Here is a 14,722-nt window from a genome sequence, read left to right on the forward strand (position 1 = left end):
AAACTGTACATATTGAGACCCAAAAAAATTAAGAAAACAACACTTTAATAGATTTAAAATTATGTTAACAAGTTAAGTATTATATTATAAAATGTTATAAAAACTTTTTACAAGAACGAAAGGATCTGATAACTGCTACAAAATAATGTGACATTATAGGTCCACATTGTGTCTTTGATAATAAGGGATCTTTTCATGGGTATCTTTCCATGCTTGATATATTTTTATATTGATGGAATTACATATTGAATGAAAGGGCCAACCTTTTAAAAAAAAATCGACTTAAATTTAATGTATCAACGATACTCGTCATCTCTCATTGACTTATCTAGATAATGACTTCCATTTTAATTTCTCTCCAATAAATCGTGATTTTTTTACATTATTTGTTATCAGTATTTTCTTGTTTTAAGAATATCGTCATTACGGATTTCGGGGTTGTGCAATATTAGTTGATATTGATTTTTGTGTTGGTTGGGGATATCATTATGATTTCCAGCAATACTATAAATTTACTTTCAAGAACTTGAACTAATCTAGTTTAGAATTGGATGTTAGATCAAACTATTCTTTATATGATAAAATGTAAACAAATATTTCCTCAATAGTCTCAGTTTTCAATACAAAGTGTAGTAAATACAAATCTTGTATATGGACAAACTTGTAAAAGTGCCGTTTTATACGTATAGTACAATGTATATATTCCAGAGTACGGCAAATATCTACCATCCCTTTTCCTCCTTTTTAATATGTTTTTGCTCTCCTAAAAACATGAATGCAATATATAAATAACGAGCAAAAATGAAATAAAATTTCAAAGGGTTGAAAATTGTTCAATGTAATCGTTTGAAATTAATGCAATCTGTAAATAGCTATCAAAGGTACCAGAACTTCAATTTAGTACGCCGTATGCGTGTTTCGTCTACATAAGACTCATCAGTGACGCTCAGATCAAAATAGATATTAAGCCAAACAAGTTCGAAGTTGAAGAGCATTGAAGACTCAAAATTCCAAAAAGTTGTGCCAAATACGTCTAAGGTAATCTATTCCTGGGATAAGAAAAATCCGTATTTTTTCGAAAAATTCAACGTTTTATCACAGGAAATTTATAAGAATGACCATATAATTGATATTCATGTCAACACCGAAGTGCTGACTACTGGGCTGGTGATACCCTCGGGGACTAAACGTCCACCAGCAGTGGCATCGACCCAGTGGTGTAAATAGCTTTCAAAGGTACCAAGATTTTAATTTAGTACGCCAGACGCGCGTTTCGTCTACATAAGACCCATCAGTGACGCTCAGATCAAAATGGTTATAAAGCCAAATAAGTACGAAGTTGAAGAGCATTGAGGACTCAAAATTCCAAAAAGTTGTGCCGAATACGCCTAAGGTAATCTATTCCTGGGATGAGAAAATCCTTAGTTTTTCGAAAATATCAAAGTTTTATCACAGGAAATTTATAAGAATGACAATATCATTGATATTCATGTCAACACCGAAGTGATGACTACTGGGCTGGTGATACCCTCGGGGACGAAACGTCCACCACCAGGTTATAAACTGTCTTACAAATATAACTAAAAATATGTCATCATAAAAAGTCCAATGACACAACATTAATTGCAAAGGAAATCAAATTACATGAAGATTAAAGTAAATATAACGTATGTAATAGTATTTAATTTTATCAAACATTTGCATTAAATTATCCATTTGTTTTAGATTGGACATTTCGAAGACTTTGATTTTGTTGAATCCAAACAGAAGTTACTTTCTGTCAAATTGGCAACCTTTTATGAACATTTGACTTCTAGTGGTCAGACTGATCAGTCAACCTTTACATCACCATATGTTGATCCCTTTTCAGAAATTGGTATGTACTAATGATAATGTAAAATATGTGATTTTTTATATACTCTTTAGGGTAATGTATACGTAATCCAGCCATGTTTCTCATTTTTAAGAAATGTTGTTTGTATTAGGAATATCTAAAACAAAATATATATGGCATTTAAACTTCCAGTGATACAACTATTATTATGAGATAGGCATTTTACAGTATTCAAAAAATACAAAAATATGTAAATTACAAAAAGCTACAAAATGTGATTTCTTATTACTTTATATTGCGATTTCTCGAAAATCTGCAAAATCTGAAAAATCAAGAAAAAAACAGAAGTAGGGTTACAGTAAGTGTAAGGATTAACTAAAAACAAAATCATGTGGAAAGATTTTCGTTCGAAATATCAAAATTTACAGTAAACATTTAATTAATTAAAAATAGCAATGAGTCATTCAATAATATACAAAGGGGTTGTATACAAGAATAAAGGAAGAAGGTCTATGGTTATTGTGAGGTCGGAAAATCAATGCTTAAAGGAATTCCGAGTGTGTTAATTTGTTCATCTATCACTCATCATAATTTTTTTTACTGAATACTTTAAGCGGGGGTATCATTCGTGAGCAATGACTCGTGGTTCAACTTTTCATCCATATTGTATCATAATCTTTTACATAGTATATAGTTTCTATTATTGTCCAAATGCCTTCAATTTGATGAATGATCAAACCTGTCTTTTAATCGGACAAACAAGTATTTGGTCATATATTTATCCATCCAGTAGTCGGAGAAATGATTTTGAGACTACAAAGATTAAAATAATATAATTTTGAATAGTCAGAAAATCCTATCACTAAGTTGTAGAACACGAGTTTTCTGTTAATGTATATACAACATCATGCACACAACAGTCGATTTATTTTACTAAAATGTCATAAAAATTACCTGTAAAAATGTGCCATCACATTATTTTTGGGGTTTGTTTTTTTTTACTTTTTTAAATCCGCGCTTGGACTTATATTGTACTTTATTCATCTATTTATTTTCTTTGCGTAGGTATAACAAAAACCATATCAAGTAAACTTCCACATTATAAACATAGAAACACTTTGTTAAAGTGACAATTGCAGTCCTATATTTTAAAGAAAACCTGTCGCAATATTTATTTTGATTTTCATCATTGCTTGGTTTCTGTTCTGGACGTTTGCCTTGCATATCGTCGAATGTATATAGTATTTAAATGGTAATTAGTTATCAAAAGTACCAGGATTATAATTTTATACGCCAGACGCGCGTAAAATATTTTTAAAGATCCAAAAAACACTCAAGATGATCGTTTAGATCATGACTATACAATTCATTTAAACTGAATTTAAGAAAAAAATATAAAGCCTATAAATTTAGTAACCAGTCATCATCTTATACTAATTGAGATGTTTCATTCATAAATATCTATTTAAAGTCTCATGCGCCAGTGCTTGTGCGGGAACATTTCAGATATTTTTTTATTAATGATATTTGAGCCGAAAGGTTCCATGTTGCATAATGAAAAATTATAAAATAATATCATCCTTTTTTCAATTTCGATTTATACTCGTTTAAGGATTGATTACATCTCTCTGTCGTACTGTCAAAGTTGCTGCGGGGTTTCATGGAGTAATGTGTACTGATGTAAAAATCAGTGAACTGTTGACTGAGATAGAATATTTCTCCGAAGAAGAATACTCCTATGGATTTATGATAGATGGAACTGGCAGAGTCTTGATGCACCCATTGTTACCCAATGCGGCTTTTGTTAAATCTTCTGAAGATCCGGTATTAGTTGATATTAGTGTTCTTGAACGTGCACAAGAAGCACGTTCCGTTATTGAATCCATGAAAAGGTATACACTTATAGTATTTATTATGTCAACGATTGGTGTTTTGATCTCAATAATAGTTATAACATATTCATAGCTAAAATATACTCTTTCGAAGTCGATGACGCAATTAATATGTAGCACTTCCAATGGTGTTCATCCTCCCAAACGTGTCTTTTCCCTCAAACGTGTTTATTTATTCTTCAACCTGTGTCAAAGAGGGACGAAATATACCAGAGGGACAGTCAAACTCATAAATCGAAAATAAACTGACAACGCCATGGCTTAAAATGAAAAGGACAAACAGACAAACAATAGTACACATGACACAACATAGAAAACTAAAGAATAAACAACCAAAAAATAGGAGTGATATCAGGTGCTCCGGAAGGGTAAGCAGATCATGCTCCATATGTTGCATCCGTCGTGTTGCTTATGAGATAACAAATCCGGTAAATAGTCTAATTCGGTAGGTCACATTCATGAAAGGGAAGGGATTTGTAGTTACGACGTAAGGAACATATCTGATATTATTTATGAAACGGTTATTCCATAACGGTCAACCAACTCGTGATGGCGTCCGTAAAATTTACGAAGTGATGATTTCAACTTCACCATTTGGAACTCCTGATTTAATAGCTTCCTTGTGAGCAACAACCCTCAAGAAAATCATGATAGGAAATGCAAGCACGGGAATATCATATCAATTGGGAGATATATACACCGTATTTGGTGCTGCTGGAATGTTGCTACTTAGAAATGGAAAGTTCACAATTGGAAAGCTGAAACTATCTCTTTTGTAGTAAAGTTTTGTTTTCAATCGACCCTCATTGTCAATTTATAGATAAAGTCAAGATATGAGGCCGACTTAACTGTATATGTTGTATCCTTTATCTCTAGTTCAATGGGATAGATGCGTTCAACATAGTCACCAAATGCTAAGGTATTTAGTGAAAGAACATCATCTATATAGAGGAAAGTAGTGTTAAAGGATATTGCTAACTTCTTATCTTTCTTCCTAAGAAGTTCCTGTATGAAGTCAGCCTCAGAATAATAAATAAACAAGTCGGCAAAAAGAAGGCACAATTCGTTCCCATTGGAATGCCGATAGTCTGTTGAAAAATACGTCCTCCAAATGTAACAAATATGTTGTCAATCAAGAAATCAAGCATCTACATAATGTCAGTGTCAGAGAAATTTTTGTTTGAATCAGAGTGATCATTTACAAAGTAGGATTTATCCCCTCCTAAGACAAGATACTTGTATCTTCGTTGACCATTCTTTTTTTTATGAAACAATGCAATACCAACTCTTTCAATTTGGAATGTGGAATACTTGTGTGAAGTGTAGAAAAGTCAAATGTTTTAATACTATTACCAGATTAAAGAGAGTTAGATTGTATGTACTCTAAAAGATCTTTAGAATTTTTAAATATCCACATCTGATTCACGCCACCTCTAGAATAGGCAGTTGCACAGTAACTTTGAAGCCCTTCTTTGATTGCTGATAAAATATATGTTAATAATTTAGAAAGAGGTTTCGTGGAGCACTTGGAAGACCCAGCAATATACCGTTATTTGTAAGAACACCTATGCAGTTTAGGTATCCATTATTCCACTTGGCGGCATTTTGTTCATGTTTATGGTTGACTTTTTGAAATGACTTAACATCTCACAGCGGTAGATATTGTTGCCTTTATTTATCCACCCCTTATTTTATTGATTCTTGTATTTGCATTGTGTCATGGATCAATTTTCTTCGGTCAGTTTATGTTGACTTGTGTTAATATGTCTTTGATTGAGTTAAGCCATTGCAATTGATATTTTATAGTGTGTCATTCTATGTAGTGATGTTACACTATTGTTTCAGGTAAATCTGAAGGTTGGTACCTATTAAAACGTTTAAACCCGCTGCATTTGTTTGCACCTGTTCTATGTCTGGAAACTGATGTTCAGTAGTTGTCGTGTGTTAATGTAGTTCATAGTTGTTTCTCGTTTGTTATATAAATATGACCCTTGGTTTTCCCGTTAGAATGGTTTTATGCTAGTCATTTGTTTTAACCTTTAATAGCTTGCTGCTCGGTGTAAGCCACGGCTCCGTGTTGAAGACAGTTCTTTGACATATAATGGTTTTTCTTTTACAAATTGTGACTTGGAAGGAGAATTGACTCATTGGCACTCATACCACATCTCCTTATAATTATTTTTAAAAAAAATCTTAAGGCGGCTCGCGGGTACAAAATTTTCTGCCAAAAAATTAAACATTAGTTTTTTCGTTACAAATTTTGTTTATTACAATATTAGTTATTACCTTATGATATGAAACAAAAATCAACCAAAAATATCGATTCTGTTTGGCTCTAGATGACTTTTAAAATGTTTATATCATTGAAAAAGCTCAAAATTATCTCCCTTTGGTGCACGCCATGTTTTGGCATTGAAATTTATGTATCTTTTTTAACTCATCGGTGACCTATATTTTTTTTACTGTTTTCAAATAAGCTGTACATAAACTAGATAATTGTAAAATTTAACCGATTTCTGTTATTTAGTTCTTTTTGTATTTCGATATTCCCTCTATTTCTCCTATTAGTTGAACAGAAAAAAGGAACGTTTACAAAAATGTATGCTTCTTTCGGGACAGATTGTGAGCTTAAATGAACGGTGACCCCATTTTTTTATTTCATTTTTCTATTTAGTATATGATAAAGTTCATTTATAGAAAAATATAGCGAAATTCTATCTTAAAAAAAAAATGATTTATACCCGCGCGCCCCCTTAAATCGCCCATACGTGTTCTACATGTATTTCACATACCCCGAATTTGCCCAATAAAGTTATTCGTCAAAACGTGCCCAATTTAAAATCATATCATCTTGTCCTAGATTGTACATCATCAATGAGACTTATCATTTACTAGTAATTTGTTCTTGTATTGTAAACACTTAGCTTTCGTCTTCATTTAACAAATACAGTTTGATATTCCGAATGACCATTTGTACAGTTACTTGATCCTTCTAGCACTGATACAAAAATTGCTCTTCACAATTATCTGTGTCCACACTTGAATTAATACAATTTTAGCTGATATACAATTATTATTGTTTACCCTTCAGAAGAATTTTTTCTAGGTTCTTGTCAGATGAATATGTAATCTGACATTAAACATGTCTAGCAAGTAAACAAATGGGTACGGGATATACCTCAAAAAGAAAATTTTGCGTATAGAAAAAAGTTCTTCATCTTCTGAGTTACGAAACCAAAAATATCCTTGCAATGAATAAAACATTCTCGCGTATAAAGATGCCCATATTGTTTGTCTGGTAGGTATCTGAATGTGAAATATCCGAATTATTTGTCACATTTGTGAATAAAGAAAACCACCTTTTTTATTGACGACATTGTGTGTTTTGACGCCGTTAAGATTTCTCTTGGGTAAACCCAAATGTTTCCCTATTCATATTTGCTTAGTGACATACTTTTAATTTTATTAAAACGGAAAGTGATGAACTTATGACTTATTTCAATATAAGTAAATGCATTTTTAATATGTCTACGTTCATATTTCAGCGGCGGAGAAGGATCTAAGGTTTTCAATAAGTTCTTCATAAAGCCACGTGGAAAACTTGTTAATGATGGCAGTAAGGATGTTAATCTTAAAGCACATTTGTTCTGGGGTCCAGTAAGTTTAGATAACAAATTTGTAAAATACTTTTAAATATTTAAAAAGTATACTACTAGCTTGAGCTGTAATTATGCATTTCTTCACATGACGAAATAGAACCGACCACGGATTAGTTTGTATGTCTTTCACATTAATCAGAAGACATTTTCATTGTATGAGTATTAGCTTCATATGAAAACCCAATAAATATCAATCACTTTACGAGTGATTTTGCTATTGTATTACAGAAAGAACTAATGATCTTAGATTTGTACATGATTCAAAGATAATTCTTATGAACATTTTGTTGAGGATTTGTAGCTGTAGTATAAACTGTGTTTTGTCTCTTATGATTGTTAAATAGATAAAAAGTGACAACATTGAGAGATTGTATTTGTCTTGAAACTAAGACTCTTGCTCGTGTATTGCTCTAAAATCTTTTTCAGAAATTTTTCTACATAAAATTGAGAATGGAAATGGGGAATGTGTCAAAGAGACAACAACCCGACCAAATAAAAAATAACAGCAGAGGGTCACCAACAGGTCTTCAATGTAGCGAGAAATTCCCGCACCCAGAGGCGTCCTTCAACTGGCCCCTAAACAAATATATACTAGTCCAGTGATAATGAACGCCATACTAATTTCGAAATTGTACACAAGAAACTAAAATTAAAATAATACAAGACTAACAAAGGCCAGAGGCTCCTGACTTGGGACAGGCGCAAAAATGCGGCGGGGTTAAACATGTTTGTGAGATCTCAACCCTCCCCCTGGGTCTGGGTTTTTTTGTTTTGTTTTGTGAACAAGCTTATACAGCTTGATTTGTTTAAGATTTCTTAGATTCAAACATTTTTTTTCTTCGGGCATCGGTGATAAGGTATTGTTTGTTAAGAATAAGTTGTTGACAATTTTTTTTTTATAATAATATATACTGTCAAAGCAATGCAAAATTTGATTATTGTTAAAACTAACCGTGTTATGATTGAGAGCATGATCTGATATTGTATCTCCCGTATATTGTTGATAAGTTTCACTGGCCTGCCACAAAACGATTTTTTTCTCATTTTTATGGCATTAGCGTGCTGTCTAATGCACGTATATCCAACAATCCTTTTATTCATATTTGAAAACTAACTATCAGTACAAAATCTTAAAGCATAATCAAAATTATGTAATTAAATTGCACTTATTAAATACACATTCAGGAATATCAAATAGTTTATTTGTGTTAAAATGATAAAAATGTGTTGTTTCTTGTTCTGGACTAACTATTTAATGTATGAACAACTATGTTATACCAAGTCTTGATTCTTCTTTCAATTTTAAGTGGCAATCTGCAAAACAATCCGGCAGTGGTTAAATCATGACAAACAAAAATCCGTTCAAGTTTACATTAATTTAAGTCTAGAATGTATTATGGTTCGCAATATATTCGTTTACTTTTCCTGCTATGCTATTTCATTATATACTGTGGCTAAAACGCACTAGAAATTAACAATTAAGGGGAGCTTACTCCATAATTTTCAATCATTCTAACCAAAAGTTAGAGGGACGCAGAAACGAATCAAAAAGCCTACCAATTTCAACTCAGGAATCCTGATAATCTTTCAAGAAACACATGTCATAAACACTACGAATGCATCAGACATATTTATGTATTAATACTTTTTCATATACCCACAATGTGTTTGAAGTAATTCTTTTGTAGATACCTCAGAGTAACTTTTCTTTATGTATTGTTCTTGTGGAAGAATCGTACTTCGAAATCGATGAATCAAAATTCAACACAGATAAAAGCAATGTCTTTATGTTCCATGATAGAAATCTTACGAGGGATAACTTTAAAAATTGCAAATTCTACAGAAGAAGAGCTACTTTAGGTAAGTGTCCTGTTAGGTTTTTTTCAAAGCAGATAGTTGCTTTTTTAAATGAAAAAAATTGCATTGGCTCAGATATCATTTTAATTTTATGTTACTAATATAAAAGTGTCTATCAAAAATAAACATCCCAAGCTTGCACCGATTTTAATGAGGGGTAATATGTGTTTTTCAGTTCTTCAGTTGTTGAGTGTTGTTCCCATGCTGATTTATATAGCCATAAGTATTGCAATTTACTCGCGGCTTGCGTAAATACATAATTTGATGAGTTTATACACATATGTGATTGACAATTAAGATTAGATATCTTTTCAGCATTTTGATTATATCACTGGTTGTTAAGTAGAACTTAATATTCCTAATTTTACTTTTCAGCTCACAGTTCTGTCAAGTTCACACCGACAGCTTTTGAGAATCCATTTCAATTTCTAGACAGGGATGAAACAGCTGAAGATGTCACGAAATATAAAAATTATATCACGTCGACGTCAAGTAATCCAGGGTTTAAGGTATTTTATGATAGTGTGGATTTGTATACAACGATATCAATAAAAATATTATTACTTTGGGATACCAGATAGCATATATTGTTAACAGTGAAAATAAACCATAGAACACAGAGGAACAAGTGATCAGTATGCGGGAATTTCTTATTGACAACATATTTGTTATTAAGAGGTACACTTTTTTTCGTTCATGTTTTAAACATAAGTTCGGCTGTTACTTTTTTGTTTGAATAGTTTTAGATCTGTCATTTCGTAGCCTTGTATAGCTGACTATGCAGTATAGGCTTTCCTCATTTTTAAAGTCCTTACGGTTATTTATAGTTGTTAATTTGTGTGTAGTTTGTTCTCTTGCGAGGAGTTGTCTCAATGGCAAACATACGACATCTTTTTGTATGTATCACTACTTTCTGTCTTTTCTGTCTGTATGTTAGTTTTCGGGTTTCATTAAAATCTGGTGATTAAAGCCATTTCAAATTGAATCCTATTTATATTGGTCTTTGAATTTGATTCAATATACAAAAAAAATGAAAATCTATTGATATACAGATACAAATGTATGAAAACGTCTTGTCCTAATTCTGTATCGTTGATTTCTGACTTTTATATTATGTTGTATTTTTGTCATAAATCACACCGTGGGTTTTCTCGTTGTAATTGTTTCTCATTTTGTTATGTCGTGGTAATATTTTACATCTGCCTATGTGGTATGGGTATTGCTCATTGCGTTGTAATGGTCATATGGTGATGTTTAGTTTCTTACTGTCGTCTCATTTAGAAGATATTCTAATTTGCAATCATATCACATCTACCTATTTTTATTTGGACATATAGTTTCAACTTAAGTGTTTGAACAACTATGGCATATGAAAGACAGTCTGATTCTGTTATAGAAAAGGAAATTTATTTCATGAAAACCAAATAACTGGACCTTCTGATAGATATATACAACAATGTATTTCTATCTTTTTTATTATCATTTATTTTACTTAAGTACAGCTCTTTATAAGAACCAGGCAGAGTGCCATATACATGTGATACATGGGTGGTTTCAGATTTTATCTATAATTGGCCTAGTAGAAGCAAAAAATGAATACTGCTCAAAAAATAATTTTGAGTGGGAAAATATGAGTGGTTGCCATGGTAACGGACACACAATTTTTTGGTTGTTAAGCGTGGTAAAATCTTTCAAAAATCAGCTAAATCACCACATTTCAGAGCCTGATTATGAATAGAATCATGCATTTTTCATTAATTTTCATATGTAACATTGATAGAACTTGGTTTAAAGCTTCATTTTAGTGAAGATTGCATGTCAACCAAATTTGTAAATTTTTTGAAAAATTTTGTGAAAAAATGCATATTTTCAACTTTTCTGAAATTGGGATTTTTGCTGAATTATCAAATTTTCTCTGGTGTTTTTCAGAAAAGTGCAAATGTGTACAGAATAGTTAGCACTGTAGTTATGAAGTTTGGATACTTCTTTACCAAATTAAATAGTGAAATGCGTGGGATTTTTTCAAGTTTTATCACCATAGCAACCGATTTTTTCCTTGGAAACGGAGTTTTCATTTGCAGAATATTGCAGTTTAATAAGAGCTTAAATGTCCGGAATTATTTTATAACCGATAAGAAAATACATAAAAGCTAACGCAAACTTTAAATTACTATCGTCAAGTGTTGTTGACTTAAGTTGTTACCCCGGAAAGACATATTATCCATATCAACAGCCACGAAAAAACTGCATAAATAGAAATTTATGTAAAAAAATATATAAATAGGGGGTGTTTATTTTCAAATTGGAATGTGACTTCATTCTTTGCTTCACTCACAGTCGTGTCTGGGTTTTTTTCTTCAGATTGTTCAATAAATGTAATATGTAATGAAACATTGGGGTTGGGGGGGGGCTTGGAAAAAGGGGGAGGGGGTATGTTGATTTTTTAAAATGTTGCATACAATTGGATACTTGAAAAGATAATTGCGTTTCGTCGTCCGAAGACACATTGGTTTTTGCACTTTAACTTTAGTTTAAGTTAATAGAAATCTATGAAATTTAAACACAAGGTTAATTACCACAAAAGGAAGGTTGGGATTGATTTTGAGAGTTTTGGTCCAAACAGTTTAGGAATGAGGGGTCAAAAAATGCCCCATTTAGGCATTTTTCTTGGTTTTCACACAATAACTTTAGTATAAGTAAATATAAATCTATGAAATTCACACACAAGGTTTATGAACACAACAGAAAGGTTGTGATTGATTTTGGGTGTTTTGATCCCAACAGTTTAGTAATTACGGACCCAAAAGGTCAAAATTTAACTTTGTTTGATTTCATCAAAATTGAATAATTGGGGTTGTTTGATATGCCGAATCTAACTATGAATGTAGATTCTTAATTTTTGGTCCCGTTTCAAATTGGTCTACATTAAGGTCCAAAGGGTCCAAAATTCACGGTGCATAACCATAACGGCCACTTCTGGTGGAAACGGGTGGGTGGTGATTTAAAAAATAATAATAGTCAATGGGTGGTCGCTAATATCGGAAGTCCAGTATAATGGAATCCTCTTAATATATACATGTAGCTATTAACAGGTTTGTTGTACTACTATCCCACAATTGGAATTCAGGATCTCCGAGATAGACAAATAGAATACATCTGCTAAGTTGGAATTGTGCTAATCCCGGTAAAATAAGTATGCTATTACCGGCAAAACTATCAAATTAAAATTATCAAGCAGTATTACTGTATCAATAATAAATCATTCCTTACTATATGCGTCATTCTCCATATATCGCACAAGTTCAAGATTCCGATAACATAATATCTTGTTTTGTGTGTTTGTGTGTGTGTGTGTGCGTTGGGGAGGGGGATTCAGCTGAAGCACACTTCTTATCCTTCTGAAATCCCCCTCCTCTCCGTTAAGATATTAAACCTGTAAATAGAGGTATCATTTTTTTAGGATAAATCTTTAAAAAAATTGTTTTGCTATTCTCAACGTTTTTTTAAACCTTTACATGAATTACGCCCTTATTTTCTGTTTCTGTCTCTGTAACCTTTATAAAAGACTGCATTAATTCCGAGATTTGGAATGGAACCACAAAGCTGAGAATGTCTGCATAAATACAAGATTAATAACAGTAATTATTTGAAGACAAATTCCACACATTCAATTAACTGCAACACTAGAAACAGCGCAATACATACCAATCTTATTTTTTCTTTAGTGTCCTGTGTGAAATAAAAGAATAAATTTCCAATGTGGGGAGGGGGGTTGTAGTAGGTTTAACCCATGTTCGTCAGTACATTAGTCGTCACAAAGATGGTTTCCATTCGATAATTTTAGTTTGCCTCAATCAAATCTTATGAAACAGGAATATACACACAGAGATCAAGTAGGTTAACTAAAGAAATTTCTAAAAGTGACCATTTGATCTTAGGAGAACCTTTCTGGAGCCCTCTTTTTGTCATACATACAATATTTTATTTTTCGACTTTCATGTAGATTTTTTTCATCTTTTCTGTTAATTTAAAAAAAGAAGATGTGGTATAATTGTTAATGAGACGGTTACACGTCATTATTCCGACAGCCCATTAGTCCGACAGCCCATTGGTCCGACAACCCATTAGTCCAACAACCCAATAGTCCGACAATTCATTGTTCCGACAGCCCAATACCCCAACAACCCATAAGTCCAACACTTATCAAGTCAAGCATAAGGGTAACAGGATAAAAACAAATTGTCTGTCTGTATTATAACGTTTAGATATAATAGCATGTTTTTAAAGAAATAACTCCGTATATCTAACATAAGGCTTAGGTAGTTCGAATACTTTCTATACATGTATTACTCAATTTATTTCACTTGACTGGGCGGAGTTTAACCGATTCGCTCACAATAAACCATTCCATCTATAGATAGGTGTTTTAGAATAACTCATCAATGAAGTGTCCAGTCATTGTTTTTTTAAATTCCTTTGATGACACTGATAGGTGATTAGAAATCAGTAATAATTATAACGGCTATCATCCTTATCACACACATCTTCTAATAGACTGTCCTTATGCAAATTAAAACGTAAGCTCTGCCCGATCAGTTGAAATGACATTGGTAATACTCAATTCGAAATCTGTATATAGAACAAAACAGAACATAATATTTCATTTTTCCAAATTAAAGGGTCTATAAAGAGCATATAAACAACCAGTGATGGTGCGAACTACTGATGATAACCCGCCCAAATATTTCGTTGTTGAGTTGTGAATCTGAAAAAGCATCACACAGTATAGCTGACTAATATAAACCCTGAAACCAAATTTTAGAAATCATTGTAGTGAGTTCCTCAGAAAAATATGACGATTTTTTTTTAACTTGGCTGTCATGTGAAAAGTGTTCGGTAAACAGGAAGTGGTTGAGTAATGAATCTGAAAACTTATCACACGATATACCCGACTTCAATAAACCTTTCAGAAATTCTTGTAATGTAGTTCATGAAACAAATGCAACGAAAATATTCATGGGACGGAGGGACGAACTGACGGACAGACTGACGGATGGACGGTTGGAAGGACGTCGACGGACAGACAGAGGTAAAACAGTATACCCCACTTTTTTTTAAGCGGCGGTATAATGATTGGATCAACATAAGGACTTTACAACAATAATATATTATATTAATATTATTTGTCATCTTTATAGCACCATAAGCCTCAGTCACCAACGGAGTCAAAACAAAATAGAAAAAACAACTATATATATCAAATAACAGTCAGTATCAGGACATGTACTACATAATTCAAAAGAACTATTGTTAAACAATACAATCGTCAGTATTCCTCATAATAGTAAAGTTTTCTTCTGTTAACATCGAAATGTGCTAGAAATGTGCTGAAAGAGTCCCTCCCTCAAATTATTATGAAGTGAGCATTCGATTGAAAAATGACGCTCATTCTCAACTCTATCAGCTGTACATTACGAGTA

The 14,722-nt window shown here is 32.3% G+C and overlaps 1 protein-coding gene across 1 annotated transcript in view; it reads left to right on the forward strand.

Moving 5' to 3' along the window:
• Positions 1–14,722, forward strand: part of LOC143068462 (VWFA and cache domain-containing protein 1-like) — a 61,104-nt gene that overhangs the window by 24,323 nt on the left and 22,059 nt on the right. The window contains exons 10-14 of the mRNA XM_076242557.1: positions 1,726–1,876; positions 3,447–3,726; positions 7,272–7,383; positions 9,074–9,245; positions 9,618–9,751. Coding sequence (XP_076098672.1) covers positions 1,726–1,876; positions 3,447–3,726; positions 7,272–7,383; positions 9,074–9,245; positions 9,618–9,751 — 849 coding nt within the window. The remainder of the gene's footprint in view (positions 1–1,725; positions 1,877–3,446; positions 3,727–7,271; positions 7,384–9,073; positions 9,246–9,617; positions 9,752–14,722) is intronic.

Source organism: Mytilus galloprovincialis, chromosome 1 (genome assembly GCF_965363235.1).
Source record: "Mytilus galloprovincialis chromosome 1, xbMytGall1.hap1.1, whole genome shotgun sequence".
Taxonomy (NCBI): Eukaryota; Metazoa; Mollusca; class Bivalvia; order Mytilida; family Mytilidae; genus Mytilus; species Mytilus galloprovincialis.